The sequence below is a fragment of the Fusarium mangiferae genome (genome assembly GCF_900044065.1).
Source record: "Fusarium mangiferae strain MRC7560 genome assembly, contig: FMAN_scaffold012, whole genome shotgun sequence".
Taxonomy (NCBI): Eukaryota; Fungi; Ascomycota; class Sordariomycetes; order Hypocreales; family Nectriaceae; genus Fusarium; species Fusarium mangiferae.
The window spans coordinates 211,866-235,626 of NW_024573932.1; the positions used below are offsets into that span (position 1 = coordinate 211,866).

At 49.5% G+C, this 23,761-nt stretch overlaps 7 protein-coding genes across 7 annotated transcripts; 4 read left to right on the plus strand and 3 right to left on the minus strand.

Annotated features, from left to right (window-relative positions):
• Positions 1-2,709: 2,709 nt before the first annotated feature.
• Positions 2,710-4,967, plus strand: FMAN_07820 (uncharacterized protein; the record flags this gene model as incomplete). The annotated part of the gene is made up of 3 exons (XM_041821220.1): positions 2,710-3,345; positions 3,396-3,684; positions 3,736-4,967. 3 exons carry the CDS (start codon positions 2,710-2,712, stop codon positions 4,965-4,967), a joined length of 2,157 nt encoding a protein of 718 aa, XP_041687022.1.
• Positions 4,968-6,757: 1,790 nt separating this feature from the next.
• On the plus strand, positions 6,758-7,815 carry FMAN_07821 (uncharacterized protein; the record flags this gene model as incomplete). The annotated part of the gene is made up of 2 exons (XM_041821221.1): positions 6,758-7,570; positions 7,624-7,815. 2 exons carry the CDS (start codon positions 6,758-6,760, stop codon positions 7,813-7,815), a joined length of 1,005 nt encoding a protein of 334 aa, XP_041687023.1.
• Positions 7,816-11,764: 3,949 nt separating this feature from the next.
• FMAN_07822 (uncharacterized protein) lies at positions 11,765-15,130 on the plus strand (the record flags this gene model as incomplete). Its single annotated transcript, XM_041821222.1, has 2 exons — positions 11,765-14,988; positions 15,046-15,130. The coding sequence occupies 2 exons, from the start codon at positions 11,765-11,767 to the stop codon at positions 15,128-15,130; spliced, it is 3,309 nt and encodes a 1,102-aa protein (XP_041687024.1).
• Positions 15,131-15,657: 527 nt separating this feature from the next.
• Positions 15,658-18,206, minus strand: FMAN_07823 (uncharacterized protein; the record flags this gene model as incomplete). Its single annotated transcript, XM_041821224.1, has 2 exons — positions 15,658-18,039; positions 18,102-18,206. 2 exons carry the CDS (start codon positions 18,204-18,206, stop codon positions 15,658-15,660), a joined length of 2,487 nt encoding a protein of 828 aa, XP_041687025.1.
• A 1,070-nt stretch (positions 18,207-19,276) lies between these two features.
• FMAN_07824 (putative SCRO protein) lies at positions 19,277-21,218 on the plus strand (the record flags this gene model as incomplete). Its single annotated transcript, XM_041821225.1, has 5 exons — positions 19,277-19,363; positions 19,577-19,620; positions 20,391-20,470; positions 20,523-20,697; positions 20,783-21,218. 5 exons carry the CDS (start codon positions 19,277-19,279, stop codon positions 21,216-21,218), a joined length of 822 nt encoding a protein of 273 aa, XP_041687026.1.
• Positions 21,219-21,808: 590 nt separating this feature from the next.
• FMAN_07825 (putative ribosomal protein) lies at positions 21,809-22,264 on the minus strand (the record flags this gene model as incomplete). The annotated part of the gene is made up of 3 exons (XM_041821226.1): positions 21,809-22,109; positions 22,159-22,190; positions 22,241-22,264. The coding sequence occupies 3 exons, from the start codon at positions 22,262-22,264 to the stop codon at positions 21,809-21,811; spliced, it is 357 nt and encodes a 118-aa protein (XP_041687027.1).
• A 304-nt stretch (positions 22,265-22,568) lies between these two features.
• Positions 22,569-23,703, minus strand: FMAN_07826 (putative ribosomal protein MRP17, mitochondrial; the record flags this gene model as incomplete). The annotated part of the gene is made up of 2 exons (XM_041821227.1): positions 22,569-23,532; positions 23,579-23,703. 2 exons carry the CDS (start codon positions 23,701-23,703, stop codon positions 22,569-22,571), a joined length of 1,089 nt encoding a protein of 362 aa, XP_041687028.1.
• Between the last annotated feature and the right edge of the window lie 58 nt (positions 23,704-23,761).

Below are 23,761 nucleotides of genomic sequence, written 5' to 3' on the forward strand. Positions count from 1 at the left end.
CAGGACTGATCTTGTCTAGCAATCTAACGATGGTTGCCGCCTCAATATATTAAAAACACGTCTAGCCGATCCCAAACCAACCAAAGCCAAAGGTCATCACTGCACAAGCTGCACAGCATAACACAACACAACAGTGAATGAGAACGGAGCGGTATCATCAATGAATGGGGTAGGGAACCTGGTGAGTATTTACACGCGGCCTACACTCCCGCATTCACGTTCCTGAAAAGGTCAAGCAGGGAATAGTAGTGGAGTAAGCGCCGTGGCATGGCTCATGGCTCCTTGTTCAAGCTCATGATTGCCGGACAACTCATGAGGCAAGCAGCTTTTCAAAGATGGAGTTGCACCACTGTTGCGGGTTGGGTAAGTACAAATAAGTGAAGGTTCCGACACACCATCTGTTTGGATGGCTGAGGACTTGTCGGACAAGCGAGCATGCAACACAATGAAGAGTTAAGAGGGAAATACGGAGTTGAACTCAGGTTGATATGACCGTCCACAACACAAATTATTACAGTACAGAGAACAACAGCACTGTAACTTACTATGTACTGTGTCCGTACAGGGCCGATGAATGATAGGCTTTGTACCAGTCCTAAACCGACGTGTGCCCAATGAACTGTCATTGAGATTCGGAAGACACTCCACAATGGTTGTGTTTGTCGAAACCTCCATCTTTACATATCAAGGATCTCGCATACGGTACAAGCCCCAGGCTTCATGGGATGGGCGGAGAGGGATCCAACATGTGCATAGAGGTGTGCAGGTCAATCTCACAAGGCTTTCAGGAACGACGCACTCATCTATCGCCTTTTTTTTTATATCCCTCCTAGCTAAGCAGGTTTCGTTACGAGTCTCACTCTCGTCATCACCATTTACATTCAGTCCCCATCTTAATATCAAAACCAATACCGCAAGTATCCCTTGAGCAAGGTCCCGCCGCCGCTTACAAGGCCCCCGTAAGGCCCGCCCACAGCTTCGAGCACGGCACCGACCGGGCGACCCCTAGGGCGTTCCAGGGGCGACTTTGAACGAATTTGATGCTCCATTAACAATTGAGCTGGGGGCTTAGAACGCAGTTGATGAATGGTAGGTTCCAGCACCCAGGACTCCGCTGTCTAGCGGGCTTGGATCCAATAGAGCTTGGAGAGGAGTGGAGGAAACTTGAGAGTTTTAGCGGCGAGCGAGGGGCGTGTGGGTTTTAGGCCATGGGCGTGTGATAGCCGTAATAATGGATAGGAGCTAACACAAGGCAAAGCACCTCACCTCACCTCACGGAAACCGGGGTTGTCGCTGAGTGCGGTGTCAGCTGGAGAGCGCCACGATGGCCCTGGTCTAGTCCGTAATAGCAGGTCTAGTAGAGGCTCGCGACATGGTCGACACAGGATTGTCATGTCGGTGGTACCGGGCTTTGTATGGGTTTGTCTGAGAACTAACAAGTATAGCCATACATGCCCGGCTAGTACCACAGGACACAGAGCGCAACCTGGCCCAGGGACGGCCGGGCGGGTGTGCGCGTGCAATGTCTTGTCTGAGTCTGAGGTCTGAGAATATGAATGAGTAAGTGAGTGAGTGAGCGAGTGAATGAAAGAGTGTGAATGACGGAAAGAGTACATATGCAAATGTACGTACATACACTCACTCTCGGCCAACGGAACAGTAGCCCATGACCCCATTGAGTCTGAGTCTGAGTCTGATCCAGGGCTTCACTTTCAAGGATGGTACTTCTAAACCTTAGTCGGTTCAGTGGTGAGATCAAGTACTTTAACGGGGCTATCATCCATCAGTGGGAGAGCAGGGGGCTCCACTTCACTGGGACTGCCCTGGGCTGGCTGGGTTTGGATAGGTACCTAGGTAGGTTTGAACTGGGGACGGACACCCCTACTTTCTACTCCCTACGCTAGGTAAAGTAGGTACTGTACGCTAAGTGCGCTATACTACACTGGGCTGTGTCTAAGAGAGAGAACCACACTTGCTTGACGAACAACGAGACTACCAAGTCTAATCCAAGTGAATGGAAGTCAACTACCTTACAGGACTGTCTGTACATACACGCACACAACCACCAGCCATGGACTGACTGAGCCCATTCCGTTGTTGCTTCTTTTTCTTCTTTCCTTTTCCTATTTCCTGTTCCTTTTCCTATTTCCTCTCTTCTATTCCTTCCTAGTTACCTACCTATCCAAACTTCCTCGCCTGGGAGTCCTCCTCCAAGACCATACTCAACCTCCATCCCCATTCCAAGCGAACAACAGCTCTCCAACCGCAGCGAGCTTATACTAGCTATCTTCCTAGTAGCTTTGTCCTCGCTGTCCGATCTCACAAACGAACAATCACTCTGCCATCCAGGAAACGAACGATCTCCGTCGAATTTCTTCACTTTGAGTCGGTCTACTGCGAGTACACTGCCAGCCCGTGACAGTCGAATATGGCACTGGCCCTCTATCTATAGGTAGACCACATTATTCTTGGCACACATTCGCCGATTTTACCTCCTGGCTCCAAATATCAAACGAATGAAAGCTTCTGCGGGGCAAAGTCAATTGTTCTTTTGCTGGCACAATAGGTCAACAAGCAGTGACGCAGTGGGGGCTTACTTTGAGAGAGTGTGAAGCTTTCACGAAATACACAACCCCGAATTAACCTCGAATCTGGCGATTGCGCCTATTGCCTCGCCCAACAACAAGAAGGCGAAACGTGTAGGCCTCCATGTCGGCTGGTACATTGCTTGGGACCTTGAACTTTCCTCCTTCACCTCCACACGGCTCAGGCAGCCGGGAACCTAGCTTTCCTTCAAGCATACAACTGCCAAAGCTGCATTCTCGATTCGACAACATTCCGTTATCGCGAAACGGGCTTAGGACTCCCCCGACTGACGAAATGAGCACTGTCTTTCAGCCCCAGCTGGCTTCATGGGAGAATCATGCTATTCACAACTATCCTGCTGCAGTGCCTCAGGCTGCTCGACCTACAGCTCCTGTAACCGATGCGAGAGCATCTCAATACTACAGATATCCCACGCAGCAACAAGATCAACAGCAGCAACAGCAATCGCAACCGCAACCGCAACCGCAAACCACATATAACCATTACTACCAGCATGAGCCATCGACGCAACCTGCACAACCTCAGCTTAATTTACATCCGACTTCCCAAGTCTCTCAGCACCGAAATGGGTCAATCTCAGCGGAGTCACAAGCCCTGGGACAGACCATCAGGCCTTCAACGCCTACATCGACTGCATCAGGGAGCAAGGACGAGTCCGAGTCGCTTGTCTATCATAGCCTGCAAATCCCCAAGTGTATCAGCCCTTCAGGTGGAAACCTCGCCGATTTCGCTGCTCAGGTATACGATCTCAAACACATGTGGAGTTCACAAAATGCTAATTGGAATAGATGACTTGCCTGTTCTGGTTCGAATCGATTGAGGAACTCAAGCAGGCCGAATCGATTCGTGTCAGAGGCCCCAATGCCCTCATTCCTCGGTTACCGACTCTCGCCAAACCCCACGATCAATTTCGGAAGTGGGTGTACAGCGTTTTGTCGACGACACAGGTGACCCAAAATGTCATCCTCTTGGCATTGTTGTTCATCTACCGGTTGAAGATGTCAACTCCTCAAATCAAGGGTCGCGCCGGCAGTGAATATCGATTGTTGACTGTGGCCCTCATGCTCGGGAACAAATGTAAGTGATGAGTCGAACAAGGGTGTCAGACATCAACTGACCTTGCCACAGTCTTGGATGATAACACCTACACGAACAAGACCTGGGCCGAAGTGTCAAGCTTCCATGTGCAGGAGATCCATGTCATGGAGGTGGAGTTCCTGAGCAACATGCGATACAATTTGGTTGCTACAAAGGAACAGTGGGAGGGCTGGTTGGACAAGCTTTCCTGCTTCAACGAGTACTACGAGCGAGCTGTGCGATTGCCAGCATCCCCGATTCATATTCCTTCGCCAACAAACAAGTCTCATCACTCGCCTGTTGCTTCACCGACGGGTATGATGCAGCCCGCCGCCAGCCTCCCTACTCCGGCTGTTACAACGACCAACTATTCACCTACCTCGAGTCATTCCCAGAACTGGTCCGCATACCACTCGAACACTGTCTCTCCATTGGCTACCAAGCCCAATCTGCAGTTCCCTGTCTCACGGAAGCGAAGTCCCGAGGAAGAGATCATGGAACACCCCGCGAAGCGACTTGCTCCTCCTGGACGAGCTCCAGCTGCCGCGATGGTCCAGGCTGTCAACTCACGACCCAATGGGATCGTTGAGCCGGCGAGGCTACCTGTGCCCCATCTCACTGTCATGACCGGACAGCTCCAGATGCAGCCTCAGACCCAGCCTTCACTGACGCCCTTCAATAGCGGCAATGTCAATGTCAACGGGTATCCTCAACCTACGCAGCAGGTTGCCCAGCCTGTTCACGTCTCGCTTCCTCCATTGCAGACCGGTATGCGTGCCATGTCAACAGTCTACCCATCAGGCCCCGCCGCTATGGTGCAGAAGCAATCGCTTCCCACAACAACGGGTGTCACCATGGCGCAAGCTGGCTTTCCTACTCAGGCACCTGTTAACTATGGTACACCAAACAAGCAGCACAGTCCTGGACGTCTGGGCCCCTTCAACTCATCGCCTCTAGCTGAGGCATACGGCCAAGCATCGGCTGTTCACACTCCTATGGTGCACACTCCCATTTCTAACTCGCCGAGTGTCTTCCTGCAACAGCGACCTAGCCCGTACAAACCTGTGCGCCATGTTAACACGCTCTTGTGTCCCCCACCTTCGGCCTCACTTGAGCAATATCATCTCGCTGTACCTGTTCCCCCGACACAGATGCACTATCAGCCATTGGGACGACGAAACGACCTGCGAACTGGTATTGTCCCAGAATTTATGGTCTATAACCGCGGTCACCCCCAGAACCTCCCCCCTCACGGACTCGCTCAGGGACACTACCCGTCTTAGGGATGCCAGGGTTACCCTGCGATCGTTTATGAATCTTACCGCACAACACAGCGTAAGCCTCAGCTCTGAGGCCATTTCAACTCGGCATCTGAAGTATGTTTCGCTTTTTTTTCACGGGTCATTGCGTCCTTTTTTTTATGAAGTTAGATTTTTGGGGTCGGATTTGCATCACAGCATCGCATGGCATAGGCGTTTGGAAGGAAAGAAATAGGCCAGGGTTCAACAGCCTCCCGGATAGGACTACATAAGGAAACGGATCAGGACACCAGGGCTGTCGGTCGCATTTGGCTTGGAGTTTGGCTTTTTTTTTTCAGTGATGGATGCTGCTAGGCCATATAGGTTGGCAATGAAGCATGTTTCACGATGTATCGGGCTTCTTAACCGAAAGCTCATCATATCGCAGCGTTCATCCAGCATCGGATTTCTCTGCATGACGTCGGCGTCAACATCGCCTGTATATAGACGGACGCGCAGGACGTCAGTTATGACTCTTAGAATAGATCACAATCAACAGAGGGTTCTGCCAAAAGCGCCAACCCCATGCTTATACGGTGGCATTATGGTTAGACAACATGCGCGCCTAAAAACTCCATGTGACTCGACGGTGACCTGGGTGTGTTTTTACTCGCTGGCACTTATGCAATAACTTGAAGCTTCTATCATGGTACACAACTTGCACTCCAACTTTTCTGTGGCTTGAGCACTTGTCATTGGGTTACACAAAAAGCCACTCTCTGATGATTTAATCTCGTCCCTGCATCTGACTACACCGTATAACCTAGTTATGCCGCCATAGATTTGTGAAATGGAGGCCAAAATATGATATAGGGTTTGCTCTAGGGTATCCACCAAACTGACTGGTGATATCTCGGGAAACTCAACTTCGGTAGAACTACTTGAAAGCTTTCCAGGAAGCAGTATTGCTGACACCACCCTATCAATTAAAATGTTTTGAATTAGTGATGTAACCGAGGTCATGTATCTTTGCTGGCTCTGGCTCTGGCCATCCAATGTTACCGGGATATCGGATATCACTGGCGAACAGGCTTGACAGGGCACGATGCACTCCCTACAGCAACGCCAAGAAACGAGCCAATCATATAATACACCAGCCACTTTTCAAACGCCTCTACTTCCCCACCTCTGCCACTTTCCCACAACAACGGCACAGCAACGAGATCCTCCGCTCGCTCCACTTTGTCTCTTTTGACCTTCACTCACATCTCTCGCCTGAGCCTAAAGCGTAGCAGAGGCAGGCAACACATTCGCTTCGACCACTCGAATTAAATCATCGCAGTCGTCGCATCGCATCGTATCCGTTTCGTTCTTGGTGTTTTAGACCCGACCAGTTTTCTTGTCTCTTCTCTTGTTTTCTAGGTTAGTTCTTTAGCCGCCAGGTCGAAGAAAGGGGTCGCCGACGAGCCATCGGTCGAGGACGAGACATTTGCTACCCGACCGAGCGAAACACTCCCCTTTTTACGCAGTTAAGGGTTGTGATTGCATTCCGATCGAAATTTGAACCCCTTGTAGTTGGGGATATCTCATAATATTCGCCCTCGAACGTCGAGGACGAATTGAAAGGATTGGGTCAGCGACTGATTATCGCGCCGAGGGGTTTCCACGACTCGACGACATCGATACGACGACATAAACGATCTTCTCGACGACAATCGCTCTGCCACTCGTTATCGCGATATTCGATTCATCGTTCCCCGCAATCTCGCTCACTTTTGGATTTTCGTAATTCCTGCGACAACAATCGAGCAGTGAGTGATCTCTACTCGCCCATCATGTCTGGCTTCGGCGACTTCACTTGGATCTGTGAGACGGCACCTCTGCCACTATGCGCTTCCGTTGGGCCTACCCTCCAAGCCACTGGCCGAACCGGCATTGAGCCAGAATGCTATGCACGCAATATCGAACTTGCCAACACCATCATTTTCGAAGGCGCTGCGTCGGTGATGCACATTGTTGCGCTCATTATGACCGTCATTATGATTCTCCACGTCCGTAGCAAGTTCACCGCTGTTGGTCGCAAGGAGATTCTCAGCTTCTTCTACCTCTATATGCTTCTCACTGCTATGTCTCTCATTATCGACGCTGGTGTTGCACCTCCGGGAAGCGACCCGTATCCGTACTTTGTCAGTGTGCAGAATGGACTTAGCAGTGCAGTTATCACATGTCTATTGATCAATGGCTTTGTTGGATTCCAATTATATGAAGATGGAACTCCTCTGTCAGTATGGATGATGCGCATCTGTTCTTTGGCTGCTTTCGCCATCAGCTTCCTCGTTTCTCTCGCGACTTTCAAGAGCTGGGCTGGACTTGGACCTACCAACACTGTTGGACTGTTCGTCGTTCTCTATCTCTTGAATGCTGTCCAGCTTTTCGTGTACGTGGCCATGCAAATTCTGCTTGTGACTAGGACACTGCAGGACCGATGGCCTCTTGGCGATATTGCGTTTGGCATCTTCTTTTTTGTGACTGGCCAGGTCCTTCTCTACGCTTTCAGCTCAAAGATCTGTGTCGCTATCAGCCATTATCTTGACGGCCTGTTCCTTGCGACAGTTTGCAATTTGCTGGGTGTAATGATGGTTTACAAGGTATGTCAAATATGACACGGAAACTCTGCGGTCAGTTACTAATATTTTTGCAGTACTGGGATTCGATCACCAAGGAAGATCTTGAATTTTCAGTTGGCACAAGGATGAACAACTGGGAGGTCAAGGAGCTTCTGCCAGAGGAAGACCGAAGGGCGACTGTATTTTCGGAGGATCCCTATGCTCAGTCCAGCTCCTATGATCTGCCTTATTCGCCAAGCGCAGCACGATACTCGGCCAAGTACTAAACGCTCTGACCACCAGAGCAACTTTGACGCCATTAACGAGACTTCATTTTCTTCTATTTTGATTCAGCGCGTGGCGCGCAGTTCATGGCGCTCTTGTAGAGCAACACGAAACATTGGGCTGTTTTACTTTTAGAATCTTTACATTGCGCGGCGTTTTTAATGGACTGTATAAGTGTGACCAGCCCTGGCCACAACTGGGGATAACGAAAACCGATGGGCAAATGGAAAGCCTAGGTAGGGGAAGCAAGAGACGCTTGTTAATTAGGGGAGGGAACCTTGATGACCAGGATGGGCAACCACATGTAGTTGCGAGTTCTACATATAATCAATCATATAGGTAGTTTATATATTATTGAAACTATACTTGCAACGCCTGCCATTGATTGAGTTTTGATTGTATCGAGGTTCTTGGAGCACAAGATGGCTGGCATGATCTGATCTGATCTGATAGTCGGCCAGATAGGCTTGTGATAACCATACATGGGCTTAAGCTGAGCGATCCGTGGTATTATACCGAGTTGGGATTGGTGAGAATGAAGTCTCGTGTCGGTAAGAAACTTTCGGGTTGATATTGGTAGTAGCTTGGCAGAGCATGTTAGTGGGGAGGCCATGTCACTGGACGAATGGATATCCAAGTCCCCACCTCCCTTCTCGGCCGTCTCCGAAGCCTATCGGCGATGATAATGAAAACCAGGCTATAGCCAGGAACTAACTAGTACCTAGGTCTAATATGTATGTGCATATTCGTACATAATCAATTGGTGCTGTGAAGGATGAGATCACAACCAACTAAGAAATATGTGCCGCACGCGGGACAGGCAACAATATGTATATGCGATATCGACAAGGAAGTACAACGTAGTATGCATGAATACACAGGAAGATTAAGTTTAGTTTATACTCCCCGTCTAGGTAGGTATTTCTCAACAAGCACCACCTATCGTGTCAGCATGGGACCCGGCGCCACAGGATCAAGGGGGCGTGGAGACGATACACTACAGTGCCAAGTTCATTGGACGGTGTCAGCTGGCGCTGCTGGCTTGTATCTTGTTGTGACAAAGCATTGTGCTGCGAGAACTCTCGATGGATTGAGTGAGGGTGAAGGGTGGCGGGATGGAATTGGAGGGAGCAAAATCGCACGTAATGTAGCCAACCAACCACGACAACCAAGCTAAGGAAACACGACCAGGGCCAGCTGTTCGTATATAAGTCCATTCCCTTTGTTATAGAGCTATACTACTAGTACGTTGGGCTACTGCTACCAAGTTGGTCGCAGGGGAATAAAGAAGCGCACAGCCGAGCATTATTGCCGTCTCCATATAACCGTTTCGGGCTCGAGACTATGTGTAATTTGGTGCAGTGGTATGGACTTAAGATAACTGATTAGTACCAAGGTATAACCTGCGGGTAAATAACAGCGACAGGGTCGCGTATGCGTGTTGCTTAGAACGGAGTCTTGTTGAGCTCATCAATCTCATCAATCTCGGATCTTGTTAGGGGGAACCACAAAAAAAAACTCTTCGATAAATGCTCTGAACGTTGATGATGAGGCTGACTTGTGATTTCGACTCTCTCTCCTTCCTCGTTCGCTTTAATGCTGGAGTCACCGCGTATAGTGTCCTCGCACGTGATAAGGCACTAGAGCGAAAAAGGCACCGGTAGCAGGGGGTGGCCCTGTCGAGTTTTACGTTTTACTCGCTTCGTGCATGGTTCGGTACCGGACGCTGGGTACCTTTTTTATAATGGAGAAGTGAAAGCAGAACCAACAGGTGGAGATTGAATGAAAGTGCCTAGGACTTATGTAGCAGCGTAATGTAATTGATCAGGCGACGAATGTAGCATATGATAGACACGTGCTTGGTTGGACCTGGGGAATTTCTTCGACACCTCGTTAGTATCCAGTTTGGCAAGAAAGCGAGAGATGTATCGTCACGTAGTTACTATGACACTTGGTTTCTCAAGTGATGAGGTAGCTTTAACTGCTTGAAACTCAATTCTTATTCCTTAGCCTCAAGGTACTTTCTCGGGACAAGCTACAAACTACTAAGGTAGATACCAGTCCAGCCTCCATGAGTGGTCGATCGGTGCAAGGGTCCACGAGGATCTAGCGGAAACAAAGCGCGCGAAAGCAGCTGAGACGGGAAATAAGTTAGCAAAGAGGAAAGGAAAGAAGAGGATCCTCCTACCGACTTACGTTAGTACCTACTAGGTAGGGAGGAAAAAAAGATACATACTTGTAGTACTTTTCCTCGTAGTTTGGTGCACGTACCTGGCCGCACAACTACCTGATGTGATGTGAGGTTTGATTTGACACACATGTGCTTTTACGTTTAGTACGGATCCATACCTATACCTCCCAACCTCACGTTGGCAGGTACCTACTAGTTACAAACTCGGCCTACTATGTACTACCGGTAGATAGAGCTCTCCTCTCATTCGCCCCATTGTGGTGGTTTCGGCTGGTTGTTTGCTAGTACATCCATCCCTCCTAGGTGCCAGCCAGCCCAGTGGAGGCCATGGAAGTACCTTAGGTGAGGTGAGATAGCTCATAGGTACTGTAGCACTTCCCTTTCCAGTCAGTCAGTCAGTCCAGTCAAGCAAAATAATAATATTAAACTTACCTAACCTTACCTTGACCTAAACTCTCTTTCCTTTCCCTCCTCTTCTGCCTAATTATACTATTCCCATTTCATTTTCCTCCTACAGTCAGCCTTTCCCTTTATCACTGTACGGTCCTCCACTCCTCCCATTCACTGACTTTGACTGGATTGTCGACTATCTCTCTATCTACCCTCCTTCCCACGTCACTGTCACTGACACTTACCCGATTTTCCTTTACAGTACTTTCCATTCCCGCTTGGAGGTGATCGTCTGAGCTTACCTCTTATTCGCGAATACTTTTTTATAAGGTACTTAATCTATCCGACGTCTTTCTTGTCCACAAGCAATCTTTGTCCCTCCTTGTCCTTGCGAGCACATTATTCTCGCCCCCAATCCCCCAATCCTGCGGCCTATCTGTCTCCCAGAGGAAAACTTTATCGTTCATACCACGCCCGTTCCCAGGTGCATCGCGTATCACAAACTGTGCAACACAGCTGCACCTCCCCTTTACCCCAAAGAACACACTGAAACTATTCGATCGCGTGCTTCTATCATCCCCCATTACGTCCCCCTCAGTGAGGTTGTACCTATCTGCAGGGGATAGTGGCCCGCGCTGCGAAACCGTGGGCTCATTTGCGCGACAGCGATCTAATTCCGATTGCAGTTCCGACTGACCTGGGGTGCTGAATGGCATTTGCAAGGAAAGCCAGCTTCTGTAACCAAAACCCGCTTCTTTTTCGACAGGCCCATGCCCATTGACAGCGGCCGCGAGAAAAAAGAAAGCAATTCGGCCACTAACGAGCCTTGGGTGACAAGGGGATTTGTCACTTCCATGCTTCATCTTTCATGCTCGGCCAGCTCCCTCCCTATTGAACCCACCACTATCATCTTTCCTTAGACCGATACACGCTGGTCGCAACGCGCCTGACCCCATCAGAGTTTCGAGATTTAAATGTATATTTTTTTAATCTCACGCGCTTTCCGCCAATTCATTTCCCTTTCTCAGCCTATTACCTCAGCTCGACTTTTGGGGTGATTTAGTCCGATTACAGCCCGCTTTCAGCACGCGCCCCACGACTCTATTTCAGCCTTTGGGCAATCGGATCAGAGCCACTGATTTACAAATTCCTGCGACCATCTGCACAACACCTAGGTAGTGAAACGCGTTCGCCCGTCTGCGGCTTGCTCATTCCCTTAAGCCAGACGCCGTCACGTGTAACACAGTAGCGAGTTCATGCATCCAATCATCAAAGCTTCTACTGCATCTCGACTGATATTGGTCCTATCTTAAAGTCTTCTTGGTATCGCAGATCCGTAATAAGCAGTCGCTTGAACCACTGGGCCCACGATGGCCACAGGGGAAGATGTCTGGGACTCTCTCCCAGAGGGGGAGCAAAAGTCTGTTTGGGATGAGACAGAACGCAATTTTTGGGTTAATCTTCGCACCAAGAAGGACGCAGAAAACAAAAAGATTGAGAAGGATTTCCAGCTCTCGATTAACGAAGTCAGGTTGAAACTCAGTGACCTTACAGGACAGCGAAGTCAACTGAAAGAATCTCAATCTCGACTGGCCAGGGAACTCGCTAAAGTTGAGGCTGAATTGGCACGCACCACGGATGAGTGCGAGGAGAAGGCCAGTCGACTTGAGCGCATTGAGCAGGACTACCGCGCGTCGCGCCAGAAGAGAACAGAAACGCTCCATGATATTTGGTTCAAAATGCGTCGATTCTTTAGACAAAAAAGAGGAGAGAATCCTGATGTCCCAGACCATCTTGGACCAGAATCAGAAGGCATTATTCTACCCGAAATGTTGCCAGAGGTATCATTGGGCTTTAATGGAACGACCCCACGAGTAGAGCCTACTAATGGAACTGCAGTGGTAGCGGAGAGACCTGAAGAAGAAGAAGAAGACGACGACGACGACGAGGATCGTATGGAAGGCGTTGAGCACCATGATAATAGGGGAGCCGAGAGCCTCGTTGACATTGTTGATGCTGATGGCAATGTGATTGGACCCGTGGAACAAATAGAGCCTTGGAACCAATGGGTTGAGGGTATCCAAGAATTGGAAATACGAAGACCCGTCAAGATCCGTCGAGGACGACGCTTCAACACTACACATCTTGCAGGCATTTACGAGCGAACTGAGGCGAAGGGGGTCAAATGGCTCTCTTGTATGATTCAAGCGACAGGGGCGATACAGGCCAAGAGATGCCTGTCTTGTGACAAGAATCAAGGCGCCTTTGACGACTGCATCATTGTCGGCGGGGACCTCTTTCAGAAGTGTGGCAACTGTGAATGGAATCGCCAGGGATGCCATGGTTCCTCAGGAGACACAATTGATATACTGGCATCGAGGGAGAGGGCACAGCGGAAGAAGCAGCTGGAGGATGGAGCCCAAGAGACTTCTGCGGACCGATCCTCAGAAACAGTACACCAGACCGTTGAAGTTCGGCCGAGGTCGTCTGAGCAAACAAGTCAACCAGAACCTCGGGGAGTCCATGAACAGATTTCTGTGCCCTATCGGCCACCTTCACCAAAGCCCGCTCCACAATATCCCGAGCTACCGTTTGAGAGACAAGCGGATAGACAAACTGAAAGACAGCCCGAGCGACAATACGAACGGCAACCCGAAAAACAGCCTAAACAACCAGTTGAGCCTCAACCTACGCCACAGACGGAGCGTCAAGTAGCATGGAACACAGCACCACAGCCAGAACGGCGCCCTGAACACCAAACCGAGAAAGTCCCAGATCGACCTAACGAACGGTTCCATGATGTGATCGCCGCGAAGGCCCCAGAACGGACTGTCGAGGTAGCGCCAATCCAAATCGCTGAACGTCCTCGTGAAATGTCCCACAGACCGGCCTATGGACCCCCCCCAGGACCCCCAAGCCGGCCGACAACGGCTTCCAGGTCGGATTACGCCCCGGAACGAATGATTGACCCCGTGGACTCGCCCTTACCAACACCGATATATCCTCAACCCAGGCCCCTGGAGACACCACGCTCTATGCTTCCCTCAGGTGTTCTGCGCCGCAGTCCTCATGAAATCCTCCATCCATCAACAGAGCTCGATGGCCCTACCAGAGACTATCGCGGTTCTGATTCAGCTCATATATCACGAGAGCCTGAGCAAATGCACACTCCACAGGAGTATCGCGTAGCTGCTGGTTTTACGCCGGCCAATGTGAGAAGTCGACCTCCATCCAGCGATCGAGGAAGACCAACCCCACCATCTCTGTCCCTGGACCCTTCATCGCAGCCACCCGAATCTCCTCCTGCCCAGCCACTGGAAGAGATTACCCGAGAGAATATGGTCCTCAAGAACGACGGAAATGTTTACACCTATCCTGAATGCGTTGCCGGGGTGCCATTGGTCAAGATTAACGAGGAACACCCGTATTGGGAGGCCAACTGGCCTAACGTCAAGACACTCATTGAGCCACAGCTTGCTCGATGGCGTGAGAAACACCAGGCTGCCATCGAAGCAGGCCCTAAGCAGGATAAGGGTGGTTCTTCAAAGTATCAAATTGGCAGACAGGTCAACCGCGGTATTAAAATTCTCGAATTCCACGAAAAGGGCCCAATCAGTCCCTATCAGTTATTGGGTAAAAGATACATCCAGGCTGGTAAAGGCGGCATAACGTCATACGACACTCTATTTCGCCTTTCGGAGACAATATCGGAGCTTGAAAAGTTCAACCTTGATATATCACCAGTTGACTGGATGCGACAGCGACTTCACGAACTGATTCAAACGCAGGGTCACAATTTCAACCTGCCACGAACAATTCACGATTTCTATCATGACTCCAAGCTCACCAGTCTTCGTTACAAGCATGGGTTCAAGAACATTGGACGTCCTTCGGGAGCCATGAAGGCGCGCTTGAGTCACGGCAGCCCTAGCAATACACCCAAACCTCTACAAAAGCGGAAGTCTATGCACTCTGTTCCTACTACGCCCCGGGAGGATTCATTCATCAACCACTCTCCTCTTCCTAGCCAGGTACCACCAAGCTATCCAGCGGCAGCGGCAGCGCCAGTGCCGGTCCCCGCCCCTGTGCCCCAGCCAGCATTCAGCACCCACCTCAACAAGAAGCCGAAATACATGCCGCCTACCCATGGAAGCCCCGTACATGACGAATTTCACTTCGAGGCTTGGTCCGACACAGATTCATGCAGCGGAGGTAGCATCACGAAGTACGATTGGCGGCTTGCTGTAGTCAAGACTCGGTTGTATACCAGCCATATCAATGTCACTCAGTATTGGACCTGGGTTGGTCAGATACAATGTTTCCAACACCAAGTACTCAAAGACGTGAAACCTGCGAAATGGGGCTTGTTTAGGGACGAGATCGATTTCCACGTCAACCTCGCAGAGATTGAGGAGATGGAATGGAGTATCGAAGCACTTCGTGTTCACATCATTATGAAAAAGGATGCCGGAGAGCTTGCTGCGGATGGCAAGCCTCGAGGAGATGTCATGGCGTCCTTTCCAAGAGCACGTACAATGCGCCGCTTCCTGTTCTTCTGTAGAGAAAGGGGTATGAAAATGGCTAAGAGGGCACCGTAAGTGTAACACCTGAGAACAATTGTGACAAAGTTGGGAACTGACCTGGATAATAGTGAGCAACTCAATAATACGTGGGATTCCATGGTTTCTGAACAATTGCCCGGTCGAGGTGATTCTAATCAACAGTTGGTTGAATAAACTTTGTGGACTACAAGCGACCGTCTTTGAGGGACAAACATGGCGCTTTTCTTCCTGTCTCCCTTTTAATCAGGATCTGACTTGTTTCAATTTCCTATCGTTACTAGTATTTTTTCTTTACTCTTAGAGGATATCACTTCGCACCAAGCCAACACTGGATTTTGTGTGCTCATCGGAAGATTGTTTTTCTTGGCTTGGGGTCAAAGGATGGAAAAGAGAACTTGATGGGTGGAAAGGAAAAGCAGATTAGAGAGGAGTTCTCTCACATTACATACTATACCTTGAATCGATTAGACTGAACAAATGGTCTCAATTTTCTTTCAATTCTTTCGTAGCCACTAGACTAAGTGATTCGCAACGTGTCACCGAAACTCGTGTCTGTAAGCAAAGGTATAGACAGGGCTCATCTCCAAGAGAGATCGTATTCCTTGTGGCAAATACCATATTCTTCCCGAATCAAACAGACCGTTTATACTAAACTCGTAACAGATTATGACGCATATACATCCTGTTCTACATATTCATCCCTATCGTTTTCTCAATGTTCGCGTTGGTCCTGATCCTATATTTTGTGTCGCTGCTGACGCTGCTGCCTTCACCTCAACACCACCGCTGCCCATCATGCGACTCATCAGAGCAGCTCGACATTCCTTCGCCTTATCGTCACGATATTCCAACTGTGTTGCTGGGGGTTCGGATTCTTGGTTTTCTGGATCTTTGTCCTCATCGCCAAATACGTCGTGGAGCTCAGCCGCCGAGCGGGAGGCAACACTACTGGCATTAGAGGCATTGCTGATGGCACGGCCGAATAGCTGACGCTTGCGAGGTCTTGGGGCTGGCTGTTCAGTTTCATCGGAGGCGAAGGAGGGGAGATTCGGTGTTGTGGTCTCTATGAGCGAGGTAAGTTTTGAGGAGAGGGCCTGGCGCTCTGCGGCTTTAGCGCGAAGACGAGCCTGCTCTGCATTTTCCTGTTGTTTTGCTTGCTGTATGTTTTCTTGAGGAGTTGGAGGATTGTGTGTTGTTTCCTCATTGTGCGAAGTTGTGAGGTTAACTTTGCTCGTGGGATCGGAGCGAGCACGAGGCAACGTGGTATGTTTGGTGGGTGATGGAGATCTGTTTAGACGTGCTTGAGGAACCTCAGCAAGAGGTGAGTCAAAGTCCTTTTCCTTGGGTAGAGTATTCGTTGTGGTTTGGTGAGTGCGTGCTGTGACAAAGTCTGGTGAGATGACTGAGGCAGGTTTTGCCGTCACTTTTCGAGAGACCTTTTCTGGTGAATCATGATCAAAGGCCGAAGTATCGACGCCAGCGCCGTGTGGAGGTTTCGTGATATGACTTTTAGTTGACTTGGAGACCGGTTCTGAGTGAGTGCGTTGCATGGGCTTTTGATGCAATCGTGCCTCAGGGGCGGTTCTAGAGGTTGGTCTAGGTTCAGGCTGAGAGGTTTCTGAGTATCGTTCTTTAATCTCAGGGAATATGTAGTCGTCGAGAGGGACCTTGAAGCCTGTACGGATACACTCCCAGAACCAATCTGCTGAAACAACAGGAATGCCCCATTTCAGAGCCACACGCAACTTCTCCTTGCGCATAGAAGTGATGTCCTTGCAAATTAACACGCTTGTAGTTTTACGGAACTCTCCATCAAACTTGGCTCCTAGCTGAACAGCGGCTCTGGCAACTTGATTGAGCTCGATTCCTGTAAAAGCAGCACTGCATATGATAAGATCCGAAAACGCTGGTATAGGGAAGAATGTGAATGGCCGACCGAGAACGTGTTCCCCGGGGTCAAAGTATTGCTTGTTGTGAAGGCACTTTTCGATATAGTATTCTGTCACAACATGGAGGTTATCATAAGTTTCCTGAGGGTGAGTGTCAGGTTGAGATGTTTGAGGAACAATCAGAAACCGGCTGCGAGGTGGCTTTGGGGTTCTTCCCAGAGCGGCCTCATTTAATGATGAGCAAATAATAGCCCCGAGGGTGGCGAGTGTTTGCTCTAGGACGGAGGTTCTTTGTGCGTTGAATCCATGTATGTAAAAGAAACAGTTCCCAAAAATACCCTGGTCTTCTTCTGGGACTGTAGGAGCTGGTGGCTCGGGCTGAGCTCCTGCACGCTGTGGCTGTTGAACCTGAGCTTGGTTTCCGTCTTCCTTATTTTCCTGAGCGAAGGAATAGTCTCTTGATGTTGATCGATTAAGGATGTCGCCCCAGATGTTATTACGCTGCGAACCGAGCTTCATGCTGGCAGTCTTCCTGAGCTTCCTAGGGCCCTCCTCAGCGCCACCTGCAATGGCAGACTTTGATCGCTTGCTCATTGTGCGTTTCAGTTCTCTTGTAACCCATGCGCCCTTCCCTTGCTCCTCGGGAGGTAAGGTCGGGTCGAATTTGGCTTCTTCCAAGATCATCCTTCGAGAGATAGATTGTTCAAGCCAGGCGAGGGTGACTGGGTGAATGCCCCATGCTCTGGCCGCAGTATATTTCTTGCCTTCGGGTTTGTTGACGATCAGGTGTGTGCACCGTCTCGTCAAGTCACCCGTATATAAGCCTCCATTGGATGTGATTTTATTTGCTATTTCGTCCCTCTGGTCGCCAAAGCCAGTCAAACAAATCAGCAGCGAATCTCTTGCAGGCTCTCCTCGTTGTGGCTGGACCGTAGGATCGATGCCTCGCTTCTCTAGGGGCTTGAGTTGATGCTTGTTCTCGAGCTGTCGATAATCGATCTCTTCGTCGTTCTTCCATATCTCGCTAAGCTCTTCGATCCAGGCGGCATCCATGGCCTTGATATCAGGGCGTTCACGAGCGACATGGCGATATTTGGGTGTGTCGTAATCACCAACAATAAGATGGGTTACGTCGGGTGTGAGATCGTATTTATGAATACCACCAAGCTCGGCAACTTTGGAAGCGATACTGGTCTAGGCATCATGGGTCAGCAAACAGGACTCATGATAGACTGACGAGTTTGAACGATACTTACACGATGCTCAGCAGGAATACTTGTGCAGCAGACGACGATGCCCTTGAGAGGTTCTGCTGGATCAATTTGTATGTCTTCCTCTTCATTCGCGCGAGGTGATGCCATCTTCAGTCCCTTTTGTTTGGCGGTTGCTGTGGTGTTGCAACTTGGACGTCGGAGCTTGTGATTTTTATTGATATCAATCTTTTTGGGAACGCGTCGTGAACCAGAACCGCGTCAAGTGCTTAGACGGGGCCCAGACGTCATGACACAGGCGGGGACTCTCGCTACATTTACCTAGATTTACACTGTAGATATCCACTATAAGACGCTGGAACTAGAGCTGAGATATAAAATACAGTGCGAGAGTAGCACCACACATCATACACATAGGGATGACAACTTCATCTCCACGAGATGCTTCAAGTACAGAATCGTCTGGATTTTGCACATTATTCACTGTTGACCAAAAAACTCCAACTCAAGTGCTATGCATAAGGTAGTTCGTAGACTCACGTGTGGAATTCCCGTTTCCAGAATCCGAGAACCTTGACTAAGGTACCTTAAGGTATAACTCTACTACTGCTGGCCCAGAGCCGATAATCGGTGTTTAGGCTTTTTATGCTCATTCACGAAACCCTAATAAACAAAATTGAATGGAGAATTTCATGTGTATTATAAGTAGTCTTATTGACGGTAAGAATTTCTGATCAGTCATGGGACCTGAGACATCTCATATCATATATAAGTGAATTGCGGATACCCCCGTAAGGCATCTACAGTCAAGCCCCGCTCATCACCTAAACTTCAACCCCACCATCAGCTAAGATCGCAGCCTTGTCGCGAAGTGAAAGCTCAACCCCTCCATCTACACTTCTTCTTCGTCTCCAACTACAACTTTCCACCTTCCCTCCCGAGCATAACTCGATCGCAGCGGCGAAACCTCTACATGGGGAACTCCTTCCGATAAACACTTCCTCATCCTCCTACCCTCATCCTTCGCCATCTCACCACGACCGAACCAAGCATCTTCACCGTTCGATCACCACTAGGTAGGAGCCTAACCCCGAGCATCCTCCGTGGAACAGTTCGACCGTATCGGCCGACGCTCGAGTATCCCAACAACCCGCTTGGCGACTCGATTCCGATATCCTTGCAGAACCTTGCCAACTAGCAACGAATCCGACGCCGTCAAGATGCCTCCACCATCTGCTGCCCAGCAAAAGGTTCTCATCGCCCAGTTCGTAGCTCTGACTGGTCAATCAGAGCGACAAGCTACCCGTGTACGTATTTTCCGTGTTCACCTTCCTTACCTATGTCGATCATCGCGAACCAAGCTGGTCCCTGACACGGATAAACTTCATGACAACCTACTGCTCTACACGGCATGGCTTGGGCTATGGATGCATCGGCCTGTGTTTCAGCGGCGCCTATTTAGCCAGGAGTTGTATCATCATGATTGTATGGTATGGCGTTGCTAACATCCACTTTAATAGTACCTCAAGAATGCCGGTTTCAAGCTCAACGAAGCTGTCGATACGTAAGTTACTGCCGTCTTTCCTATTCTTTATGCTTGCCATGATACACGTCGCCTATGTCTACTGGCACAATGCTCTCTGCTACATCCGGATACGGATATGTCTGTATTGAGCAGCTTCCGGCTATCGTTTGCCCATTGTATCCATCCTGTCACTGTCTCCCGGCCCACTATTGCCCGTCTCATTTGCAAAGTATGACCGACAAAGACGCCGATAGTCTTAGACAAGGTTGCTTTGTAGATCTGGTGCTATTGAGGGGTCTTGAATACGTTACCTCGAGGACATGCGGTGCTTATACTTCTATCAAATTCCAGATGAGAATCATGGGAATCTTGAAGTAGTTGGCACCCATGACAGGGCTTGTACACCTCCTACGTTGTTACAAAACTTTCAACCCCTCCTATTCTTCAGGGCCCTTGACCATTCGGCGCTTTGTGACCTTACTGTAGTCACTCAAGCACAGTCCGGTCAACTAAGAAGATGGGATGGAAAAGTTTCAAGAAGCGCATCACGACCGGGGTTCCTATCTTGTCCTCTACCAAGGAGACCGGCAAAGATACCCCTGCATCGCCTCATCAGACGAAATCTGAACAAACACCAAATAACTCGAAATCTCGGTATATCACCTTGGTGTTCAATAGTTGTGTTATGTGTTGGCTGAGATGGCCACAGCAGCACGCATAGTTATTGTTGGCCATTACACCGGCCCTTTGCTCAAAACCCTTCGTTATTCAACATTACCTTGCGGTATCGACTGACATATATCGAATAGGTTCTTTTCATCCAATGGAGACACCAAAGGCCCGTCCCCTCTGGAAGTATCGCTAGACAAGCTATTCTCTCAACTGCAAGGTATTTTGGTTCTCTCAGTCCGTCAGGTTCATGAGCTTAAATCTTCAACTAGACTCTAGCGATGAAAAAGACAAACTGGAGCTCGACTCCACAATGTCATACCTCACTGAGAAGCTACAAGTCAACATCGAAAACGCCGAGCTACTTGTTGCGCTTGAACTTCTCCAGGCTCCCTCTGTGGGCGTCATTACCAGGAAAGGTTACGTTGATGGCTGGAAAGTGACTGGGTAAGAATGCACCCAGCCCTGCTGTTGACATCGAATGCAATACATGGGCAGACTCCTTCGTGAATTCGTTGTTGATTTGAAACAGAGCTGGAACGACACATCAAGAGCATGCCGCCCATATCCGAAAACTGACCAAATCCCTCTCCTCTGACACGACTCTATTCAAAAAGGTTTATAGACATACCTTTGTTGCTGGTCGAGATGGCGACCAGAAAGCTCTGAACCTTGAGACTGCGCTCGTTTACTGGGACATCCTATTTGCCCCTCCGGGTATGGAGTGGAAGACATCAAACCGCAACTGGCTGGAACTGTGGAAGTCCTTCCTCAATGACAAGTGGACTCGCTCGGTCAACAAGGACATGTGGAACATGACACTCGAGTTTGCCCTCAAGTCTTTATCTGACGAGTCGCTATCATTTTGGAACGAGGATGGAGCGTGGCCAAGTGTGATTGACGACTTTGTGGATTGGTGTCGTGAGCAGGGCATTGGTAAGACCGATGGCATGGACGTTGACAACTAGGGAAGCGGCACACTCATTGGCTCACAACACGCAACAGAGCTCATAGAAGACATGGGCTCCAGCAACTTCGATTCCGATATCCACATACCACAGTATACAGGCAGGGCACATCGTTTAGGCGCCAACCGGGCATACGGGAAGCGGGTTGCGTTTCGAGAAGGACGGCGTTAACCAAGAGCACCCGGGCCATCAGTGTGGTTGTAATTGATGACTTATGATAGACAAGCAGTAACAGAATAGAACACATTCATGTTACCTGTCCTTCTGTGTGATTTGTGCCTTGAACCCTTGATGAGATTCGTTCACCTATCAGGTCCTTGAAGACGTGACAAACACATAATGAAGCGAATGATAGTTTGGAGCTCTATAATATTTCATACAACCATGGCTGCTGTCTTTGGACGCAGCGTCGTTTTTGTACACAGCATCGTGTGATGCCTGAGCATAGGGCTGAGTCTTTTCTCGGACTCTAACGCTTACACTCATTCGAGAATCGTTCATGTATCCTACATGAACATTTGCTGATCCTTCGTTATCACTATTAAAGCCGTTTGTCGTCCATTTATATCTTCAAATCTTTCTTTCTCCCCTTATGCCTCACTACCAGTCGTCTTCCACTTGGGCGGCCCAAATCTGGCTAATGACTCAAGCTTTCCGTCTCCAAGCTTGACATGGGCGGCACGAATCATTCGGGGCTCGAGGCGCAATGTATTTCGTACGTCTTGGTGGACCTTTGAGGCGGCATCGTATCGCATGACGAAGTAATGGCCGTGTGTGTGCTTCATCTGATGCACTGAGATCGGCTTCGGCAGGGAGAAGACACCCCAGTTGGCAAGACCGCGGACGACACCGCCATTCTTGAGGACGAGGGAACCGACGGTTTGGGCGATCCTGCTTTGGTTAGCTAAGATCGGTTGATGATTCGATGTGAGGAACGCACTCCTTCACCTCGGAGAGGCTGCCTGGTCGGACCTGATTTCTGTTAGCTCTAATACATGTGCAGAGAGAGAAGGGACTCCTACAATTGCGATTAATTCGTAGAGCATCTTGGTGATGACATCTACAATAAGAATGGTATTGTCGCGGAATATTTCGATGTCGCCCAAGCTGGATGAATTTCTGGCGAATCTCGAATTTTGGGCTCCGAGGATTAGCCACCTCAATGCGGCAGCTCATGGCGGGCGAGTGGGGCATTCATCTATTCGACAACACCAACCACCTTATGCACTATTAGATTGTCATCGATTTCATCGTCATTCATGATATTCTAAAAACGATGCCTTCTACCTACGTTACAGGCTTTTCGATACAGTACAGTCGAGAAATATCTCGAGTTGGTGGTTTTACATATTAGATTCGCTCCTTAGACAAGGCCTGCCAGATACTCCATGGCAGTTTCCAGCCAGCTGTCTTGACAGCGAATGGGTTGAAATCTGCTTGCTCCAGACGTTGCAGGTACTGTGCCGAAGGGATGGCTTCAAGAAGCACCCCAAATCCCTGTCGGATCTCTCTCAATGTATCGCTGCCCTCGGTATAGAAATGCTCAGCTTCTCCTTGATGCTCGAACTCGTGGCCTGGATCCTCTCCTGCCTTGAGCCGCTTGAGCATCTCTCGGGCCGTGATGAGGTGGTCATTGGCTCGTGTAGCGACCTGGAATACAGCATCTTGAAGTCCGGGTGCGTTGGGCCCCTGCCTGAAGACCTCTTCTTCTTTGACTCCTGCTTCGGCCATAGCATCCAGTGGTAGAAGAAGCGCAGGCTCTCGCACAGCTGGAACTTGTCCAGAAGGTGTATTTACCGGGGGAGGAGGTGCCGCCAGAACAGGAATGCCACGTAAGATCGCAGCGATACCACAGGCCTTCCCGATATGACTTGCGAGATGATCGACATGCATTGATCTCAGCGGGAGTGATGCTAATGTCGTGTACATGAGAGTCGAATATGTATTCTCAGCATACTCTTCTAAGCTCGCCAGATTGGCAAAAGGCCTGTTTGTCATATGCTTTTCTCTAGTTTTAATTAATCTTGAGATCCAAAATTTTATGGATTTCTTGGTGGAATTGCCATCGCGGGCCTCCAGATCTTGTAGGCCCCTGTGAAGGAGGATGCAGATGGGTTCGCGAGGGGGACGACCCGCGAAAGTGTTGTCAATGGATTCTTGCCAGAACTTCATTCGAAAGGATCCAATCGTGGGGTTAGAAACGAGCTCAGGAAGGCGAACAAGCTCAAGGTTGAGGGTACGGAGAGCAGCGTAGGTGTCTTGTACTGGAGAGGGGACAAAGCGGCGAATGAGATGAGCATCATAGTCGCTGTTTCTAAGGGCTGTTAGAGAAGACCCCTTGGATATTCAATTGAGCTTACTTTAACTGTGTCAAACAGTACCTTCTCGCAGATTCAACATCAGCATCTGTGATATATGTTCGACGACACGTTCGGGCGAGGGTGAAGCCCCGAAGATTTTGGCCCAACAGTCTTGGGCGATACATTGTATGATGATGAGGCCTCAACGATTATTGAAATAGGACTGTTATCATCTCAATAACA